The 22,664-nt window shown below is 38.0% G+C and overlaps 1 protein-coding gene across 5 annotated transcripts in view; it reads right to left on the bottom strand.

The window, feature by feature from the left end:
- Positions 1–4,438: 4,438 nt before the first annotated feature.
- The window catches only part of LOC116800892 (DEAD-box helicase Dbp80), a 75,468-nt gene continuing 57,242 nt past the window's right edge, over positions 4,439–22,664 (bottom strand). For 2 of the 5 annotated variants that reach the window (XM_032717261.1, XM_032717265.1), the window contains 4 exons: positions 16,948–17,083; positions 14,141–14,303; positions 13,968–14,081; positions 4,439–4,642 (listed from right to left, as the gene is read on the bottom strand). In XM_032717261.1, the coding sequence (XP_032573152.1) occupies positions 4,503–4,642; positions 13,968–14,081; positions 14,141–14,303; positions 16,948–17,083 (553 nt within the window). In that variant the 3' untranslated portion in view covers positions 4,439–4,502. Of the gene's footprint in view, positions 4,643–13,806; positions 13,838–13,897; positions 14,082–14,140; positions 14,304–16,947; positions 17,084–22,664 lie in introns of those variants that run through there. The other 3 variants (XM_032717263.1, XM_032717262.1, XM_032717264.1) reach the window with 3 other exon arrangements.

Below are 22,664 nucleotides of genomic sequence, written 5' to 3'. Positions count from 1 at the left end.
TCCGTCCGGTCTGCTCAAGGACGTTCAGCGCCTTTTCGTCAACTTCAAGCGTCAGATTAGCTCTTTCGCCATCCGTGATTGACCATGGTTTAGTCTCCAGGTGCACTGCCTTCCTGAAAGCGGCTGGGGAGAACTCCTCCTTGAAATTGTGTGCGTACAATACCTCCATAAACTCCTCCGTCAGTATTCCAGTGTCGACGCCGAACACCTGGACTTTGGGTCGTTGGCTCTTGTTCGGCAAACTTCTTGTTCGCGACGACCTTCTTTATCTCGCTTACCGATGGTGTGCGGATGACGGCTCCACCGCGCATTAACTCGCGCACCTCGTGTACACTTACAACGAGCTCACGGGCGACTTCCTTGAGGACCCGCTCAGTAATCTGCTTCCCAGATATGCTCGGGTCGTCGCATATCACTACCGCAGACCAGGTCTCAACGGGCTTCCTAGCCCGGTGGCGGCGGTAGGTGCGAACGCGGGAGAGGATCCTTGGACAGCAGTGTTTGGTGGCGGCATTAATCCAGATCCTCCTCATCCTCCTTCTCCTGATCCTCGTCCGGATCCTTAAGCTCCAGCTGCAATCTCAGCCAGAATCGTGGGCGTGCCTCCAGCAGCAATGTCCCATGATGAGCATCTCCTCGCGGCGGGGGCGGCGAGGCCTGGCTTCCAGGGTCTCTGCAGGGACGGCGAGTAGGGGGGGCAGCGGGTACTGGGGCATCATGGAGGGAGTCGGTTTCCGCCAGGGCAAGCCTCTTGGCACCAAATTCCCCCGAAGCGTCTGCATGTGTTGGCGCCGAGCTTTTAGAGGCCAGGTGGCTTCTACGCCTGCCCCTCTGGACTTCTTCGAGGCACTGCTGGCGATCAAGGTACTCGCGCTGGTGGCTCCTCCTTCCGTCGATTCAATCCACAAATTCTCAGGAACACAAGGAAAACTTAGTTCTTCGCAGTCTGAACACGAGCGTATCGAAAACACGACCGTCGTCAATCAATTTGTCCAAGTCACTTAGTAACCATATAAACAATCCATATAAAGTATATACGTCAGTATGAACTAGAAGGTTGGGATTCAGCATACAGTTTCTAGAGACAAAGACGCAGCGCAAGTTTGTTGAGCCATGTTTCCGCCCACTCTAACGCCCACAAACCGCACAAGCCCAATGCAGAACACATACCAGCAATAGAGGACAAAGGCGACGGGCTGATATTGCTCAACGACTTCAAGGGCACGGTGGACTGGAGGGACATCGAGAGACGATTGAGCGGCACTTATGTTCCTGAACGAGACCCAACAAAACCTACACCACCACTGATACAGTGACTCCATACGAGAAGCACTAGAGCTGCAACTTCATCCGAATAACACATCCATTCAAACCATTAATGCGGTGCCCGAACCACCACGAAACCAATTAGACCGATGTTCAGGATCACTCGAGCCACGAACCAAAGTTTGGAGGAGCCCGCGGCGTCAACCTCGTCCTTGAAACCTTGGAAGACGCGCAGATTGTTGTTGTTCATGCGGTGTAGCAAGAATATGTTCAGCATCGGGTCATGGCCGACAATGTTCAGTAGTGGTGATCTTACTATGCCAGGCTGCTTGTCCAATGTTTTTCGCAGATTTACGAACTCCGTTTCATTGATGGTGGCTGAACGTTCAAAGATTACCAGGTGCGTTCCTTTGACGAGCACCTCTGGGCCGACCTCTGTGCTGACTCGGTTTGTCACCTCGTTGATAATAACGACGCCGTCATCTACGGGCATAATTGCCCTCAGGTGGTTGGGTTGAGTATAATATTGCGCCGTGAACGAGCACAGGTTTCGCGACGAGAGCGCTTGCAGAAGATGTCGTGACCGCAAAGGTATCTTCTTCACATTCTGCCAACGTGTCCTCATTAAGCCGTACGATTACTTAATAGTGTAATACCGGGTAGACAGAGACCTTCTTACACCTGGCTTTGACTCTAGGATAAGTATATGGATTATTTCATCGGATTGGAGGATTTTAATTCTAGCGGCTTCTAATAAACTAACTATTGGAGTGTCTTGTTTAATGAGTGATTTGTTGGAGTGAGTGTGAGTGAGTGATGGTTTTTGGATTTACTATGTAAGCTTTCGCCAATGCTAGTGAAAATTAAATTTTGTATTTCTGTTGTCAGCATTCAATTTCTCGTTAGAAGTTCCTCATACAAATATGGGGTGTCAACCAAGTCGTTCTTTCGGGCTTTAATAATTCTATTAATGGTGACGGTTAATTTGTTTATCTGTTTTCGAGTTTCTGAATTTATAGTAATCTGCCTGGAATTTTAGTCCACTAGTTGAGCTTCTGTCATCCTCATCACCACTTGTGCTGTCACGAAGAAATCTAAGATTCTTGCAATTCTATGGTGAATTTTAAGGAGGGACAACAAGGTTATCAAATGATCTGTATTAACATGAAGTAATTTGCGCATATGCGATTCGGAAAGGACTCGGACAATTTTTCTGTCTCATCTGTCTCAAGTAGTCACGGTTTTCAAGCACAAGTACATATCCGTCTACGAGTGGGATGTATTCGGCGTCAGTGATCCGTGCATTTACCACTGCTAGGGAGCGTTGTGAGGGCGAACCTGCAATCCAAACGTAGAGTGAGACCACGGCGTTGTAACTTTAAGTAAATTACAAGTGGGGAGCCTACTTGAGGTAGGTCAGTGAAAGTTCGCTGTGAATAGTTAATATTTTACCTGTAGAGAGTATCGGCCACATGATTTCATCTATGTACGCTTTCCATCATTTATCTTCGGATTAGGATTGCGATCGGACACCGCGAATGTTAAAGGCTGGTGGTCTGTATAGATGTTGATATCGTGAATACCGTACAGATAGGGCTGCAACTTTCCTAAAGACATGTGTTTGCCATTTTCTCCTTTCATCAAGCTTGTCAAAGGCCTCGCGATTGCCGCAAATTCATTAACGAAACATCGATAGTAACTGCCCAGGCCCAAAATTGATCTAAGCTCATACAGTTTTTTTTGGTTCTGGGTACTATGTAATGGATTTTACTTTTTCTGTGTCGGTTTTTGCATCGCCGTTGGTCTGTTTTTTCGTCGGTTTTTTCGTTGGACACCTTCATGTTATCATCACATAGGCTTTTTAAAACCCAATCTATGTGCCTAACATGGTCTTCCTCATCTTCGGAAAAAAAAAAATGTCGTCATCTACGTAGACGTAGCATGATTTCCCAATTTGTTCCCTGTTCCATGATTTGTTTGTTTGTTTGTGACGTCGTCGATCGCTCTTTGCAAGATGCTTCTCGCGTTCTTCAAACCGAACAGTAATCGACAAAATTCATACTTCGCGCCATTTATTGAAAAGGAGATCTTCTCGAGGTCTGCTCGTCCAAATATATCTGGTGATAGCCGGACTTTAAATCTAGCGTTGTTAAGTTGTTGGCTTTACCGAAATTTGCCAGTGTTATTGGAAATTTAGCATCTCGCACTTGTCAGTGAGGTTTCCTAAAGTCTATAACCAAACGCTTATTCATATTAATTTTCCAGGTCGTCATGGCCTTTAAACGCTTATTCATATTTATTTTCCCAGATCGTCATGACCTTTATGTCTACAACCCTTGTTGGGTTGTTGTAAGTCGACCTAAAAGTTCTAGTAATGCCTTTTTGCAATAAGTCTGTGATTTCTCGCTTCACGAATTTAGATACACCCATGGGATGCGGGTAAAGTTTGGAATATACCGGTTTTCATCGCTCATTCGAATTGTGGGAGCAAGACAACAAGAACACATCATCACGCAAGCGGAGAAGATTATCGCAATGAACAAATCACTCCCAGGTGTTATTCCAGATTAATAATAATCATTGAAACGAGAACTGCAAAGTGTTGTTATTGGTAACCAAATGATCAACTTTAACATGAATTTTGTAGGACAAACACACAAAATCTTCAGAGCAGACTAACAAAAATCAATTAGTTACGATACATACGTAAATACATATTTATTCTTGATGAGGATCACTTACTGACTTGATTGGCCCTGTCCGTCTATATTGATTCTATTGACGCCTACGGAGCAAAATTTTGTCTGTTATCAATATTTTACATTTGTCCCATAAATAAATACTAATTTAACTTTAATCCTCTAAAAAAGAACGGAATACTTATTTTATGCTAAAGCATTCGATTTCTGATGGCTATACCCCTCGCTTAGATTTCTGTTTCTCTTTTCCAGTCAAAATCAGAGTAACGGGCAGTTGACTACCGCGCATTTTCGTGAATTAAATATTTTAGTTTGCAAAATCAACTCTTGTCATTTATAACTTAATTTCACTTTTAACACATGCTTTCCCGTTTTCGACCTCCTGTTTTGCTTAAAAATATTTTGCTCAACGAATTTTCTCACATATTATATTTACCAAATACCACTCCAAACCAATTTTCCAAACCAATTAGTAGTTTTACACATCTTTGAGTTATTTTTTATTATCAAAAGAATTCTCGTTTAGGAGCTTAAAATCTATGTACCAATTTTTTCTATATCATCGGCACTATCGGTATTTAAAACTTCAATTTTTTTGTTGAAATGTTTTTCGATATCGGAACACACTTTCATGGTCTTCTCATCTGTTATAAGATTTATGGCGATTCCAGACTTTCCTGAAACAAATTGATTAAATATGAAAGGTAATGGGAAAACATAACATAATATATAATATTTCATTTGTATTTTGAAGGTAGGTAACACCTATTTTTGAAATATTTATAAAATATCATTTCAACTAATGTGAGTTCTTTTTAGTTTCCATTTTATTTTTATATAGTATACCAGATTCCTTGTAACAGGCAGTAAGAAGCATTTCAGACCATATAAAGTATAAATATTCTTGATCAGAATCAATAGTCGTGTCGAACGTGCCATGTCTGTCGGTCCGTTCATCGGTCCGTATGAACGCCTCGGTCTCAGGAACTATAAAAGCTGGAGAGTTGAAATTGAGAATGCAGCTTTCAGAGCCATAGCCGCAGCGCATGTTGCCACGCCAACTCTAACGTCCACCAACAGCCCAAAACTGCAATGCCTTCACTTTTGAAAATGTTTTGATATGTTTTGATTAGTTTTGTAAATTTCTTCCGATTTGCAAAGAAAAGTTTGGCACACCCACTCTAATGCCCAAAACTGCCACGTCCACAAAGCAAATAGTAGGCATTAGAGTGGAGCAGCCTTGGACAGCCAACAAACTTGTCCGAGTGTTGAGAAGTAACCTTCGTCCCGAGATTCGCCACGAAATTCTGAATATCGATGTAAGAACGGTAGGAGTTGAGAAAAATTTGAAAGGGTCGCGAGGCATTCCTGGCTGACGTCAAAAGATGTAGTGGCTATACGAAAGATTCTCCGTTTAAACGTAAAATATCCGAGGTCTGTCAAGAGGTTTAAGATGAGGTGAGGTCAACATTCGTAAGTGAGAACGACGTAAAAGCTTTTTTTCTATGTTGGAATTGACGAGCCGAAGGACACCGCTACCAAGAATGCCTATCCGAAAGACGAGTTTTTGGTTATTGGTGTAGTGCAGCAGACACCTATAAACCAAGTTGCAGCGTTCAAAAAACTTCAAGGTCGGCATGTCGAAGTTGTCAGTCAAACCGAAAACTTTGAATGCCTCTTGAAATCAATAAACCATGACCGGTCACAAGAGAACACCAATAGCAGTGACTTTCTATCCCTCCCAGATTAACCAATTAAACCTGCTTATTCTCTGCTTCACAGCAAAATCCCTGAGTTACGGGATGTCTGCATTCCAAAGCTTAAAGAATCCCCAGAAATTCTTAAACGGAAATCTCGCAGTTCTGGTCGATTGAAATTGTTTTGGAATAACGTTAAAATGTGTAAAGTCAGTTTGGACCTCGAGATCCCCGACCGTTCTTACCGATTTGTTTATTGAATCGCCCGGTTTATGGATTGTTGGATTCAGGCGCGTCGATTAGTCGTGTGAATGTGAGAATTTCAAGTCGTTAAGAGGAGAAGCTGCGACCGCAGACGGTAGTTCCCAACGAATAATAGGACTTCTAAAGATGGACTTGGAATACAGCGATGTCAAGAAGTTTTTGAAGTTTTATGCCGTACCATCACTTAAACAGGACCTCTTTTTGGGTATAGAGTTTTACAAATTATATGACCTTCTCCCCGCTTTCTTAAAAATAGCTGAAATATTGCGCCCTGAGCCCAACCATCAAGCTGTGGTGGATCAGCACGAATTATTCGAAGGTGACAAAGCTAAGTTAGTGAATGTGAGCAATTGTTTTCCCTTATTTAGTCAGGAAGGATTAGGTAAGCCAGGTAAAGTGAGAATTTCCTTGACTGTCGCAAGGAATAGTTATACAGAGAAGGATGCATTGTTTTCCCTTATTTAGTCAGAAAGGATTAGGTAAGGCAGGTAAAGTGAGAATTTGCCTTGACTGTCGCAAGGAATAGTTATACAGAGAAGGATGCATATCCGTAACCCCAAATAAACGGGATAATGAGTTGTTTACCAAAAGCCGATTATACATCGAGTCTGGATCTAAAGGATGCATATGGGCAGTTCCCTTTGGATCCTCAATCTCGGGACCAAACGGCGATTATTGGACAAAGTAGTGCCTGCACATTTGAGAAATTAAGTTTTCATCTATGTAGATGACCTGCTAATAGTATCTAACAATTTTGAGGATAATTTAAATCTACTTAGGGAGTTTGCCCTGCACATAAAGCGCGCGGGCTTAACGTTAAATATCGCCAAAACTCATTTTGGTAAGCGACGAGTACGCTATTTGGGACATATTATCGGGAATTGGACGGACCCTGAATATGTAGCCGCGATCACCTATTTTTCGTTTACGCAGAGTTTAAAAAGTCTGCGGAGTTTCATGGGATTGTGTGATGGTACCGGAAATTCGACACAAGCTTCGGAACGCTTTCTGTACCATTAACCGACTTAATGACTACGAAGCGGAAGTTTGGCTTAACAAAGGAGGCAATGGAGCGTTCAGCAAACTCAAAGAGTGTCTCAGTAAAGCTCCGGTCTTGTGTTGTCCGGATTTTGTGAAACCGTTTTCAATACAGTGCGACGCCAGTAAGTCAGGCGTAGGGGCGGTGTTGGTGCAATTATCGGAAAAGGGCGACGAGCGTCCTATCGCATTTGTATCAAAAAAACTCAACAAAGCTCAACGCAATTACACAGTCACAGAGCAGGAATATTTGGCCGCTATAGTGGCTCTTAAGAACTTCAGAGATAATAACTGGCCATGCGTCGCTTAAGTGGTTAATGTCCAATCATGACTTAAATTCATGACAAGCGCGATGGGCATTGGCTTTGCAAAGATTAAATTTTAAGATTGAAGGGTTCTTTTAAATGTTGCCCCGGATATATTGTCTCGAGTAAACGAAGACATGAATTTTGGAGTCCCCGAAGTGATTCTGTCAGATAACTGTTCTCAATTTCGAGCTAGAAAGTTCTAGGAACTGATGGAGCAGTTGACCGCTGTTCAATCGCCGCAGGCAAACGCTTCTGAGCGTGTAAACTGGTCGGTAATTGCTGATCGGTAATTGCTGCAATCAGGGCATATCTACGCCTCGACCAGAAGGATTGGGATGAATTCCTTAGCCGAATATGTTGTGCATTAAGGTCTGCAGTACATTCTAGTATTGGTAAAAGTCCTTATTATATGGAATTTGGACAGCACATGATCACTTCAGGGTCGACGTCTTTTTGACGATCATTCTCTGAAGTTCGACAGGCACGATTCTATCAAGATAATGCGGAAGCAAGCTGCTGACCACATCCGAATTAAGCACGACGAGAACGAGAAACGATGTAATCTCCAAGATGATTATCAGCGTAATTTCAAGCAAAGCTGTTTTCAAAAAAGTTATAACGTCATGTTTGGACTTACTTTCGTGAAATCTCAAATCCAAAAGAAGATAGACAACTCTTATTACGAGCTGGAAGACCTCCAAAGACAAATTGTGGGTACATATCATGGCAAGGATATTCGGCAATAAGGTGCCTTCAGTAGGTCTCTCCCTAGGGTGTCTTCATGAATACCAAAGTATGAGAGTAACCGATGGGTCTTGTAGTGGCGACTGAAGCTGTTATGTTAGAACACTGTAAAAGCTCCTGATAGACGAACTTTAGGAGTCTTGAGCTTAGCTTCGGGATTCTAATTTAGGGTCATATTAAATACAGTATTATGCATCGGGAATATACTAGACGAGGTGCAACTCTTCATCAGCTGCACCCGGAAAGTTTTGGGATAATTTGGCTATCGTAAATAGAGTGACTTTCAGCTGATCGTGATTTCCGATAATGGCCTAGACCCCGGCTTGAGTTTCCGTTTTATTTATTTTCTAATAAAATAGTCGTGGAGCACCCGTGGATCACCCCTTTCCATCGAGAAACTGAAGCCTAGAGAAGCAACCGCAGCGGGACAGCAGCCGAAAAACAAAATTTAGACCCTGTGATCTGTATTTAATTTAATTGCTAGAAATATGTATTAATAAAAAAAGAGCCCAAAGTAAGGTTAAGCACGCGGACAAAAATATCAGGGTTAGGAGACAAGAATACACTGGAAAAACTGTCTGATGAAGTAAACATATGAAAAATCAAAAATATATATAAAATGCTTGATAAATTGTGTTTGATCTAACCCTACATCGGAGAAAAATTACCTAACTGCGAATCTGCGCTGAGAAACATATTCTTTATAAATTTATTTTTATATTAATATCTTTTACAATAATTCATAAAAATGTGTACCCGAGAAGGAGACATACTTTACATCATCTTTGTATTCTTAATTTTATTTAAATTTACTTTTTTAAGTATTTAATATATTTTATATTATTTAATCTAACTTATTTTAATTGTTTTTCCTAAGATAAAAACAGTTTCAGAGAGTGCGCGCTTAAATTTTCGGGTTAAATTTGGGAAGAAAAAGTTTATGTAATGTCGATTTGTTTCGAAATTCGAGTGAAAGTATTTGTATGTTCATATATTTTCAAAGTATTCGTGGGAGTGCCACGCTTTTATGTTAGCTCATCTGCGCCGGGAGATCGATCTTTCGCCGAGGAATACAAATTTGAGTGAGTTTTATTTACATAAAAAATTTATGTTGGAAATGACAAACGAAAAATTACGAAGAGAAGTCAAAACAATTACAAAAAAAATTTTGTTTTCCAATCATACACCGGGAAAAATCATGGATACTAAATAGACAAATGTAAATAAATTAAACATTTTTTTAAATTTATTTTAGAACTTTGATTTAAACCACATGATTTAATGAATACACTGCGAACAAATTTATTGGACCCTAATGATATTGCGGAAGCAAACAATTAAATATTTATTAAAATTTAACCGAATTTACTCGCAACAACGCAAATAATAATAGAAATAGTGAAAAAGAACAACACTGAAAAAAACTAAAAACCGATATATGAGAAAATTTAAAAAAATTATTTGTTCCTTTTTTAGAATTATAATTATTGTTTTTTATAATTTTTTTTTTTGAATTTACATAATAAGAAATGTTTTCTTAACCTACAGTAGTTTTATTAGTTATTATAAATATTTTTATTAATTATTAGTCACTAACATGAATACAAAAATTTAAATACTGAACTGGGCTGATTTTTCTTCGGATATAGGGCACCTAAAATTTTTTTGTAAATAAAGTGAAATTTAAAAAGTAATTAAATTCAATATCTTATATTATAAATTGTATTTAATATTGGGTAAGTAGACTTGTAGTTGGTTGAAAACGAATAGATATACTAAATAAATCTTTGGGTGGGGTGATGGGTTTCAATGCCGTAAAAAAAAGCATGAATTCCGAGTACATATGTACATAATTACACGCTAATGTTTTATAACTAAAGGAAGGTCGTTAATAAATAAGGTAAAAAGAAGCGGACCAAGGTGGCTCCGTTGTAATAACAAGAACGAGGAAATCCAATTTAAAAGATTAACAGGGAAACCTAATAAATCAAGTTTCCTTACTAGAAGAAAATGATTGACAGAGTCATATGCTTTACTAAAGTCAGTGTAGATGACATCAGTTTGAAGATTAATTTTGCAGCCCTAACTTACGAAGGAAGTTAGCTCCAAAAGGTGAGTGGTTGTTCATCTGACATGACATGGTGATATAATTGACCTCAAAGGTGGTGCGAATGAGGAGCGAACTGTAACGAACTGTTTTTTTCGGTTCTGCTCGCTACGAGTTGCAGCGGCTAGCTCAGAGAGTTTGTGTGTTCGTCCGACCAAATTAAGGATTTGTGTGATTGGCCAACCAAGGACAGAGTTTCATTTTAAAAAAGCTTTATTGGCCGATACTTCGACAATGGATTCATTCGGCGATCGCCATCTGCCGCGCCATGTTGCTCCTTCTTTGTCTTTCCTGCGTTGTTCTTAACAATGGACCCCGTGCGGCTAAGCCAACGCTCCTCCTGGGACCCCCTGTGCCGACCACTGACTTCACTGTCCCGTTTAACCACGACACGCCCTTGAAGGAGATTAGCATGCTATGGGGCAGGCTGTATCTTCCTCTAGGTTAAGCTAACGGTCTTCATGGGACCACCTGCGCCGACCACTGACCCTGCTCCGACAATCGCTCTTTACTTGCGTTGAATCCATGTCGAACGGACACACACTCACTGGCTGATTTCACTGATCATATCTTTATATTACCATACGATATTTTGGCACACGATTTTTTCGGCGTGGCTCTAGTGGTATATTATTTTTGTTCAATTGGCACCATGTGAAAAATTCTTGTTTTGCATTGCCTTAACGTTATTATTATTCAAATATAGCTTAGAAATAACCGAATCTATTTACATAATATACCAAAATAAATTTCACAAATGTCTATATTAGAATATTTGTCATTAGAGTATTTACCGTGCGACGTGTGAAAAATTAATAAGGCAATGATTGTTGAGTGCTTGTGTCCGCACCTCGTGCCTCAAGATATGACTTTTGCAACAAACTGTTTTCATATTTTTATTTATTTTATACATTTTTATTACTCGAGCAAAGCTGCTTTCAAGCAAGTTATAACGCCAAGTTCGAACCTACGTTCGTTAAATATCGAGCTCGTTAGACGATCGGAAACTCGTAGTACGAGCTGGAAGACCTCCAAGGAAGAGTTGTGCGTACATATCATGCCAAGGATATTCAACATAAAGGTGCCTTCTTTAGAGTACCCTAGTCTGAGTGTAGCGGGGGGTTTTGTATTGCCGACTTAAGCTGATATTTTAGATTAATGTGAAACCTCCTGATAGGCAATCTTTAGGAAGCTTGAGCTTACCTGTGGGATTCTAATTTAAAGTAATATTAAATGCAGTATTATGCATCGGGAATATACTAGTCGAGATGAAACCCTTATCAGCTGCCCTTGCAAAGTTTTGGGATAATTTGGTTATCGTAAATAGAGTGAATTTCAGCTCATCGTGATTTCCGCGGATGGCCTAGACCCGGCTTGAGTTTCCGTTTTATTTATTTTCTAATAAAATAGTAGTGGAGTCAAGTCGTGATAAATTCGTGTTTTTGCAAAATTATAACCTGCGTGCGTGGAAATTTTTTAATGCTTAATATATTATTAGAGCAGAAATTTAATCTGTAAATCCATCGCCATCGCCCTGACCACAAGTTTCGACTGGTGCAGCCACAGGATAGTGAATATTGGGGGAAAAGTGATCTGTTAGTTGACGCGAAGGCTCTAACTTTTTAGGCGGGCAGAAAGAGAGAAAAGAACCGAGTCAGGCCGTCTAGGGGAGCGCCCTTCCCATCATGTGGCCGGAGAAGAGAAGCAACCGCGGCGGGACTGCAGCCACCAATAAATCGAGACCCTGCTATCTGTATTTAAATTAATTGCCAGAATGTCTAATTAAAATAGAACCCCAAAGTAAGGTTAAGCGCGCGGGGATAATAGCCGGGTTAGGAGACAAGAATACACAGTGAGAAGTTCCTGATGGAGTGAACATATAAAAATGTAAAATATATATAAAAATGCTTGACCTAACCGTACCTATAAGAATTAAAAATCACAGAACCGCCATTCTGCACTGAGAGAAACGAAGTTATATTTTAATTTATATATTATATGGTTTTACAATAAGTTATAAAAATATGTACCCGAGGAGTAGGCTTAGTTTACCTCACATTCGTATTTTTGTATTTTATTTAAATTGAATTCCTTTTAGTATTAAATATTTTTTATATTATATAAGCCAACCTAATCTAATTATTTTTCCAAGATGAGTACATTTTCAAAGAGTGCGCGTTTAAACTTTTGGGTTTAATTTGGAAAAAAAATATGTTTAAAGTCGTTTGATTCGAAATTAGAGTGAGAGTATCTGTGTGTTCGTACATTTTTAAAGTATTCGTGGAAAATCACACGTTTTCATTTCAGTTTATCTGCGACGGGAGATTGATCTATCGTAGAGGATTAAAAAATTTGAGTGAGTTTTACTTACATAAAGAAATTTAAGTGGGAAATTACCGAAGAAATACACTGAGAGAAATTACGAAGAGATATCAATTTAATAGCGAAAAAAAATTTATTTTCCAATTATACACCGGCAAAAATGATGGAAGCTAAAAAGCTAGGTAAATAAATTTACAAATTTTTTTAAAATTATTTTTGAACTTTGCTTTCCATATGAGTTAAAAGAAAAGGGAAAAATTCGAATTCGACAAGACGAACAATTCATTGGTGTTGCGGAAGTAAACAATTAAATATAAAAGGGGAAAAAAATTTAACCAAATTTACTCGCAACCTACTCTCTCTCTTACAGTTTTTTTCCCCTTTATCGATTAAAGAAAGTGATTTAAGAAAACTAATAATAATTCATGGAACTAGAATATAGAGAAGATATCTACACTGAAAAACTAAATTATGAGAAAAATTTAAATAAATAATTTGTTCCTCCTCTAAAATATATTTAGCAACTAGTGCTCTTCGCACCAATCTTATTATAACTTTCTTGAATAATTAAAAACAATTTTTTTCGAATTTAAGACAAAAACAAAAACCCATTGCCCTATATTTCATAAACTTACTTTAGTTTGAATTCATTTATGTACTTATTTAATTTATTATGTACTTATTATTATGAATGCAAAAAAATTAATTTATAAAAACTTAAATGCTGAAATCGGCATGCTCTTAAGGAAAGTGGTCATAGGTAGGATTAGCAATTACACCGGTGTTTCGCAAATTCTCAAGCTTTTCCTCCTCTTCTAGAACTGTCTCCTTCCGAATATATTAATTTTCTTCCTCCGATTTTATATACTAGTACCTCTATTCTGTTGTTGCAAGCACTCTCAATTCTTCATCTTATTCATTAATGTCTGTAGCAAAAGGGTATCTGTACAAGTAAGACCAGCACACCCAACCCCATGAGCTAGAGCCGGATTCTAAAGCGTGCACCCGCAAGTACATCAATTTATTTCGTTACACGTTACAGTTTAGTTAAGAATAATAATAAATAAGATAACGTGTCATTAAGACTCGCAAATTAATATCTTCAGTTCTTTCTTATAAATTTTCCGTTTCAGTTTCATGCTTCCAAAATTTTTGTGCTCAGAATTAGTTGTGGAGTCCACGTCACGTTAATACTATTATTGCTGACTGGCCATAACTAAGACTTATTCTTATTATTTTTCCTAAGTGTAGCAAACGGAAAGGTGAATTTTTGTGAGGAAAACAGAGTAACACGTATGAAATATGAAAAATATCATCAAGCAACCTACTAGCTTTTATAGTTCCTGAGATCTTGACGTTCATACGGACATCGCCATTTATCTGCTATTGATCCTGATCAAGAATATATATACTTTATATGGTCGGAAAAGCTTTCTTTTGCCATTTACATACCTTTTAAAAAATCTAGTATATCCTTTCACTCTACAACGAACAGGTATAAAAACTAACTTTGTTTTCTTACCAAACCTTCCAGTCCGTCCTATCCGATGTAAATAAGTTTCACAGTCAGCCTTTCCATCAACGTCTACGGGCAAATCGAAATTGACTACAATTGTAACTTGTTCAATATCAATGCCTAAAAATACGGTGAGATAAGTAGTAAATATACATATCGTACAATTTTGGATCATATACCTCTTGATAAAATATTTGTAGTGATAAGCACCTTTTCAAGTCCTGAACGGAAACGATCTAAGACATCAAGTCTTTGCACTACTGTTAAATCCCCGGTAAGAACAGCAACAGAATGACCATCCGACGTCATTTTTGCTGCAAGCCAAGCAGCAGTTCTTCGTGTCTATAACAAAAAGATAAGACATGTTTTTATTAAATAGATTATAATAGATTGGTTTAGTAACTAAATGCTGATATGTTAAAAAGCAAACACGAGAGGCCATGCTTTCTACCATGTACAAGTAAAGGTATTGCCAACCAGTCAGCGAAGCTCGTATCTAAACTGCCAGCTAAACAGCTTATCTGCTGATTACAATGTACAAAAGGCGTAACATTTTTTTAACATCTTGTTCCACCCTGAAACAAACGATTGAAGACGACAGTGACTCACTGGACTCCGATGACCTTATTTTTTTTTTACAGGACGGTCGTCCCGCTTGCCCATCGTTAACGAAGGCTGGCGGGGAGAACTAAAAAAATCCTTGATACTGAAGCTGCATAAAATTATGCAAAGCCCCTAAAGGGGCAAATCGATGGAAATAAAATTAAAAAAAAAAAATTGAAGATTGGTTTAAAAGTGTGGGCGTGGCAGTTTCGGGCGGTTTGTGGGCGTGGCATCATGGCTAGATGCTGAATCTCAACTAGCTTTTATAGTTCCTGAGTTCTCCATGTTCATACAGACAGACGGACATGGCTAAATAGACTCGGCTATTGATCCAGATCAAGAATATATATATACTTATTATAGTCGAAAACGCTTCCTTCTGACTGTTACATACTATTCAACGAATCTAGTTTATCAAGTTTAAAAAGTAGAATATATATAAATATTAGTAAGATCTAATTATGTATTTAAAAAGTTTTTGATTGCTTTAAGAGCGGCAGAGAGTCAAGATTATAATAAAGTCTATTATAGTCAGAGGTAAATACTCTGTAACTCTGCAACACATAGTTAGATCTACAATGATTTAATATTAGGGGTATGTAGTATTTTCAATTGGAAGTATTAAAAAAATTATTTTTTACGGACCATAAGCACCTTTGCTGTGTCCGAACAGAATTAAAATGCTAAAATTAAACGATGGAAAGCATTCATCGAAGAACACGTCGCCTAAGTGTTTTTTAGGCCTGGAACGGTAAATTTGTTGGAACCCGAACACCATTCTGACGCAGCCAATTTGCACAGTGAACAGTCTTTGTCCAACACGGTCGAAACTACAGTCTACAGTCCTGGAAGAAGTAAGCCAGCCCTGCCCTCACTGCGACATTTTATAGTTTTCGGTGCCAAAAACCGACACATTATCCACTTTGAAATAATCTCTGTTCTGATCTATTCATGAAGCTGTAATCGTAGATGTTGTGACCGCCATTAAGTGCAACCTAGCACACATGCATGCAAATTAACTTTGTTGTGGTATAAATTATTTAAAAAAATAATTTTTTTTTTTTAATTTTAATAAATTTATTGGTGTTAAGCTTGTTAACTTATAACTTATTACAAGACACTTATTCTTATCTAGTAGTTCATTTGTAAGACGTCCTTTCAATCCTCCCGAATCAGACTGATCTTAAAATTCGATGTCCTAATCCAATCAACCACGGCCAGAAGCTTTTCTTTGGAAACTTTCTGAACTTTCGATAAAAGCTTTATGCTGAAATTATTCCACTGCATTGTGAAATTCAATTATGCTGATCGATGCAGTTTTTGATTGATGCGCAATAAGTTGGCCGTGGTTTGGTCTCCAAGCGTAAGCTGTGTTTACGTTAAGTTTGGGTTGCTTATATTAGCGGGTAGCTAAGTGCTGGCAAAGGCAAAGACAAAAACAAAGACAAAGGAAATGCGGAGGAGATTGAGAATTGAAATTTGTTTTTAAACTGTGGAAGGGTGCTATGTTTATGGGTTGGATAACTTGCATCCAGCATGCCTTAGTGACGGAATTCCTAGTTACCAAAATAGATATCACGGATGCTAATAAGCAGAGGAAAATTATTACATGCGAGCACAACCCCGCCCCTGGAAAGTGTTAAAAAAGTCCTTGAGGATAAATATATTCCAAATATGTCAAAAACTCGCCAACGAAGGTATAATTTTCAAGACATGCACCAAGGCTAAGTACAACAGGTACCCCAAGAAGCAGGAATTGGGTATAATATCAAAAGTAAAAAGTTATTTTTAACCTGTGTGGATAGGATAAGTTCTGAAAGTTTGCCGTAGAACAGCCAATAACTTCTAGGGTCATAATTGGCAAATATTACAGTTCCATTTCTTTTACCAATTTAAATAGTTTAGATACATATAAACTAAAAGAGAATGCTATAGTCGACTTTCCCGACTATCAGATACCCGGTACTTAACTGGAAATGCGAACACGAAATTTCATAAATTTTCTGTGGTATCGATAGATATTGGGGAATAAAATTAGACTAAATTTTAACATTGTTTTAAAGTGTGTGCGTGCGTTTTGGGCGTTTTGTATTAGAGAGGGCGTTTTATATAACGAAAATAAAAAAAAATACATGAATTATAAAGCCGATACTCTGTTTGATATATCGTTTGAAAACATACATTCCGCGTTACTCAGCGTTACTCAATTATCACGCTTAGATAAGCTTAGATAATGAAAATATTCGTTAGTACTTGTTTTCAAAAACTTACTTTATTATACCTACATATATAAATTTTTATGTATGGAAGGTCTAAAGTTTATTGCAATCTTATAAAATTGATCTATTTAGAAAGAATTCCATGGGTTTATACTTATACTTACATGGCAAAATATTATAGCTTGGCCAACGCTAATGCAACCGTAAATATTTTGAATCGCATTATATTTTCCTTCTTCATTTTTACACTTAACATAATATTGCTTTATGTTTTCAAGTGATTCCTCTTCACGCATTAATCTAAAAAACACATTTAAATACAAGAAAAATATTTTTATTAAAGTGGAAAATTCTAAGTTCACATAACACTGAAAAGGAAAACAACAGTCAGATAGTCGCCCCACACACAAATTGAACATTCGATCTATAACGAAAGTTACGTAGTTTTCCTTCATTCACGGAAGGAAAAATTATGTTTTTTTGTAAATAGGGCCTCCATCTAAATTTAAACTGTTTGTTATCTACGTTGAAAATGTCAATATGTTCTATCAAAATTTAGCAAATCTATAATATATCACCATTAGGGACCAAATGAAAATTGCATATATCCCTCGAACTAAGAGGTCGCTCAAAAGTAACACAACAATCCGTCAAATCTCGTTGGCAATTTTAAGGAAAATAAAGGAATGCATTATTGAGAAGCATTAAAACTTGAAATTTTGGAAAATGGAACAACCGTAAATGTCAAGTTCCTTTAACACTTAACAATAACACGCAATCAAATCGCCCAAAACTGCCAAGCACACATTTTTGAAAAATTGTTCGATATTTTTTCATACTTTAATAAAACTTGTAAATAAACTTGTCTTGTACTTATGCCACACCCACTCTTATGCCCTGAAACCGCCCAAAACAGCACATCCCACATTTTTGAAAAACTTTTCATAATTTTATTAGTTGCGACTTGCTAAAAAACTTTTTTCCACGCCAACTCTAACGCCCTAAGGCCGCCAAACCGGTCATGCTAACACTTTTGAATTGTTTCCCATTTTATTCCCCAATATCTATCGAAATGATTAAATTTCTCGTTCGTAATCACACTAGTTGAGTAACGGGTATCATCATATGATTAGAAATGAAAGCAGCTAAAAACTTTTGCGGACCCTAGAATTGCTTGACGATCGCAGGTTGTTGTACGAGTTGGAGACGTTGGCTGTTTATTACTCTATAAAGTATTTTCGCCATTATTTACATGGACGACATTTTACAGTGCTGACAGATTGTAATTCACTTAATGCTTCCCTTACTTAAGTCGAGTTGACTCCTAGAGTCCATCGCTGGTGGTCTTACATGCAGACCTTCGATTTTGATGGTATGGCTCACGTTGATTTTCTTCCTCGTAATCTTATACTTGAAGGCAATTTAAAGCCTATCAATATAGTTGAAAAACATTAATTTGACAGAGATCTTTGACAATTGGTTACTAGCCGAACAGCAAAAAGATTAACAGGTATCGTCTATGGTTTCTAAGTTGCGTAATAACGAACTAACGAGTTGCGGTCATGAAAGAAAGATTCAAAGAACGGGAAAACCACTTGCCTTCCTATTATACCAAAGTCGATAAGGTGGTCTGCCGTTAATATCGTACATGAAGCCATTGAAAAAGAAAACTTGAAAAAATGTATGAGTACTATTGGTTTGAGAATATGTTGTAATATTTTTGTAAATTTGTAGACTGTCGAAACCATCTGGCAAAATACAAGCTGAATTGTATCCGATTCCAAAGATCGATAAACTATGGCATACCGTACAAATTGTCATAACAGGGAAGCTTAGCGGTAAACATTTCCAAAAGGAATACGTGATTGTGATGATAGATGCATTTACTATATTTGTTTACTTTTCCCACACAATAAAGTTGGATACAGATAGTTGCATTAAGGCTGTGAGATCCCTAGTATCATTATTTGGTGTCCCTTCTTGTTTACTTGCTGATCAAGGCCGTAGTTTCTCCAAATTAGATGCCAAATTTAGAGGTCCATTCTTGGTAGTTGAAACATTACAGGGTGATCGGTACAAACTTAAAGCTTTGAATAATAATCCCACATATAAATATTCCCATGAATTTTTGCGAAGAATGCCTGAGACTCTTGCCAAAGAGTTTGAAGATGATCAAGGTGATCATAAAGATGGCCCAGGTCGAGCCAATGAGGGCTGCGACATTGAAAATTGTCGTTGTGGTAATGAAAGTGACAAAGGTCGAGCCAGTGAGGGCTGCGACTTTGAAATTGATTAATAAGAAAATGTAAGCTTCTAGATCATTTTCGGATAGTACGGCTCGGCTCTCCGCACATATGGGTGCCCAAGTTCGCCATTTGTCGTAGTTTAGTTGGGATCTTGAGAGTGATCGGAAGTATTAAGTTACTTGGCCTGATTAATGATAGCTGTGTGCCATATATGTTGGCCGGTATAATGATAACTGTGTGCCATGTGAGTTGGCCGGTTTAATGATAACTGTGTGCTATATGAGTTGGCGGTTTAATGATAACTGTGATCTAGAAAAACGAAATATTGACTACGAATAATTAATATGAAATGTAATTATTCTAAGAAAGAGCAGTATATCAAAATGGTTTAAGATTTAAGATGTTTGTTGATGTTCTTAAAAAAAACATAAAAAAATGTATTTTGAGTTATCTACAAACTGTAAACACACGGGGCCGTGTGTAGGTCATTATAACGTACATTTTATATTTTCTAAAAGCTGGGCCTATTGTTTTGTTTGGGTATTTCTTCTGTATTCATAAAGTGAGGCATAAATAGTTTCTGTCAAAGTCTGGCATGGCCATGAATGGGACGGCTAGAGTCCGGTAAAACTCACCACAGTGCGTCTGTGTAGTGGTGTATAAAAGAGAATGAGAAAGGGAAACGCTTGGGTTTGGTCATTCTTGGTGATGAAATAAAGAGGGATAGTCATGTCACGTGCCAGAAAGCGTTTCGTTGAGGAAACAGAGTCTTGTAGCGGGGAGTCTCTACAGACTTTGGATCGACATATACAGATACATATTAAAATTGTAACTATAATTTGTAATTGAAACATGTGACCTTTTTCGTTGGAACGTATGGGGTTGCCCTAAGTATCCCACACCTCATCCTTTTTTTATTAGCAATCGAAGCTATGTCATGGATCTAAGTTATTCTTTTATGTTATAGATTTCTCGGTCTTACATCTTATTTCTTAAAGCTCTTGCGTTTTGAATAAGACCCGATGGAGGAGTTATATATTTTAATAGTAATAACGCCGGCGTGTCTTGTTGTTATTATTATCACACACTCGTCTCCGTGGGGTAAGTTATGTTGAGTACTAGATTAGTGGAAAAATTATTTGCACCCAGTCCATAAATTTCTCTACACGATGGTGTATTTAATACTATTCCTTTCCTAAAACATTTCAAGCCAAATAATTATTACCATGGATGATCACTAATCCAAATATATTTGAGCCTGGTTTTCATATTTTCCGGTTCTGAAATGACCCCAGGACTCCCATGACTCTCATACCGTTGTTGTTGAATTAAATTTTTAAAAGAGTAGTTTTTTTTGTTTTGACATACACGAGGTCACATCCAGAAATAATAGGAAAGCATTGTTATGTCTGTGGCGAAATTATTGTTAATCAAGCGCAGCTATTAGCAACAAACTGTGGTCATAATTATCAACGCGCGTGCTTCAACACCAGAGTTTGGCACAAGAAAGGAGTGGCCAGTTTGTCACGAAGATATTAGTGAAAGCAGGTCAGCATCGTCAAAAAATCTTAAACCAACGGCCTCAAACTTTCGAATGCCATCTGTTCCCCAATCTCTGCAAACCCGATCCCAAAGAAAGCGGTCTGAAAATATATGTCAAGTCAATATGGCTGATTCCGAGGAAGCTAATTTATCCCAAACGTCAGTAATCTCTAGGGCAGCTATAGCTGAAATTCTCAGAAGGTATGAAGAAAAAACACGCCTTCTGTCAAGTAGCATGTCCGAGGAAACCAATATATTAGTAAAGCTATTTCAGATGGTCTTCGATTGAATTCCGAGCCGAACATAGATTCAGGCAGTATTATTACTGAAAGAGAGCAACAAAAAAATCAGCCACAGTGCTGGTTTACAGTGCCTAGCGATGCTCGAAGTCCAGGTCATGGGTCTAGTCACGCGGGAAACCATTTTAGTGTGGGTTTAGCATCTGTAGACATTCGTTCTGAATGTTTAATTGAATATGACTAATTGGAAACTAAGATTCTCTAGGAAGTCCGACATGTCTATAGAAGATTTCATATATCGCGTGGAAGCTTTAACAAAGCAAACTGTAGGCGGACAATTTACAGGCCAATATGTCAGTAACCTTTTTGAGGAAATCGCTAGTGAATGGTTTTGGCTTTTGGTTTCATAAGAGTGTATCTCAAGTACACTGGAAAGATTTATGCTCAGCCGTGGACAATTAAACAATTGAAAATCTTATCCTTCATAAAAGGATTTAATCATGACGTTTGCCCTCATGCCCAAGTTATCCCCAGGTATTATTTAACAAAACCGTGGTTGGGTTAATCGACACTTAAGCTTCGTGTCAGTTGTATAGGATTGTTGTATTGCCTCTGAACTTCTTCTTAGTTGTCTACAATATAAGTCAATGACCTCCAAAGTAAGAACTGAGCCAAAACCTTCTTGGTGGAGTCTCTACGAAGTGGAAGAGGAAACGTAAACCATTCGTCTCTACATGGTTCCATCGTTGGCTGGAGATTTCTACCTCGGAATAGACTTTTGGACAATTTTTGATTTGTGACCTCTACATTTAAAGACAAAAACCTTAACCTAGATCACTAACACCTGATCAACAGCAACTCTTACAGAAATCAATGAATTTATTTCCTTCATTTTTGAAACAAGGACTAAGTCGAACTTTATTATTTCACATGTTATTGATGTACCCGACGCAAAGCCTTTAAAGCAGCAATACTATTTAGTCTCGCCAGCAACAGAGAAGCTTACGTATGATGAGCTTGATCGAATGATTGGAGTTATTCAAAAGTCAAGCAGTTCATGGTCTAGTCCGGTCGTTTTGGTCAGAAAACCAGGAGAGGTCAGGTTGTGTATCGATAGTAGGAAGGTAATCGCGGTTACATTGCAAGATGTCTACCCCATGCCGTTGATCGATGGCATAATAAGTAGATTACCAAAAGCAGAATACATAAGAAGTCTTGATCTAAAAGATATGTATCTTATCTTATCTATCTTAGCCAATCTTGATGCAAACTCACGCGATAAAACAACATTTACAGTCCCTGGTCGTCCGCTTTATGAGTTCGTGGTTATGCCCTTTGGTTTAACCAAATACGCTAGAATAACAAGATACGTAACGCCATACGATTTGTTTGCACACGATTTTTTTGGCGTGGCTCTAGAGGTGGCTCCAGGCTCTCTAGAATTTTTGTTCAAGACCGAGAGAGCGGAGAACTCTACAGCGAACAGCTCATTTCTAAGCGCACTGTGACAGCCGACAATTTGACAAAATATGCCCTTCATCCCAGGAGTTCTTTGACTTAAAAAATTCTTGTTTTTCATTGCCTTAACGTTATTATTATTTAAATATAGCTTAGAAACATTAATAGCCGAATCTATGTACATAATATCACAAAATAAATTTCAAAAAATATTAATATTAGAATATTTGTCATTAGAGTATTCAGCTTGCGACGTTTGAAAAATATAATAATAAGGCAATGATTGTTGAGTGCTTGTGTCCGCACTTCGTGCCTCAAGATATGACTTTTGCAATAAACAGTTTTCACATTTTTATTTATTTATAAATTTTTTATTTTCTACAACGCATAATTTTT

The sequence above is a fragment of the Drosophila sechellia genome, chromosome 3L (assembly GCF_004382195.2).
Source record: "Drosophila sechellia strain sech25 chromosome 3L, ASM438219v1, whole genome shotgun sequence".
NCBI classification, from domain to species: domain Eukaryota; kingdom Metazoa; phylum Arthropoda; class Insecta; order Diptera; family Drosophilidae; genus Drosophila; species Drosophila sechellia.
This window is presented reverse-complemented; position numbering and strand designations above follow the sequence as displayed.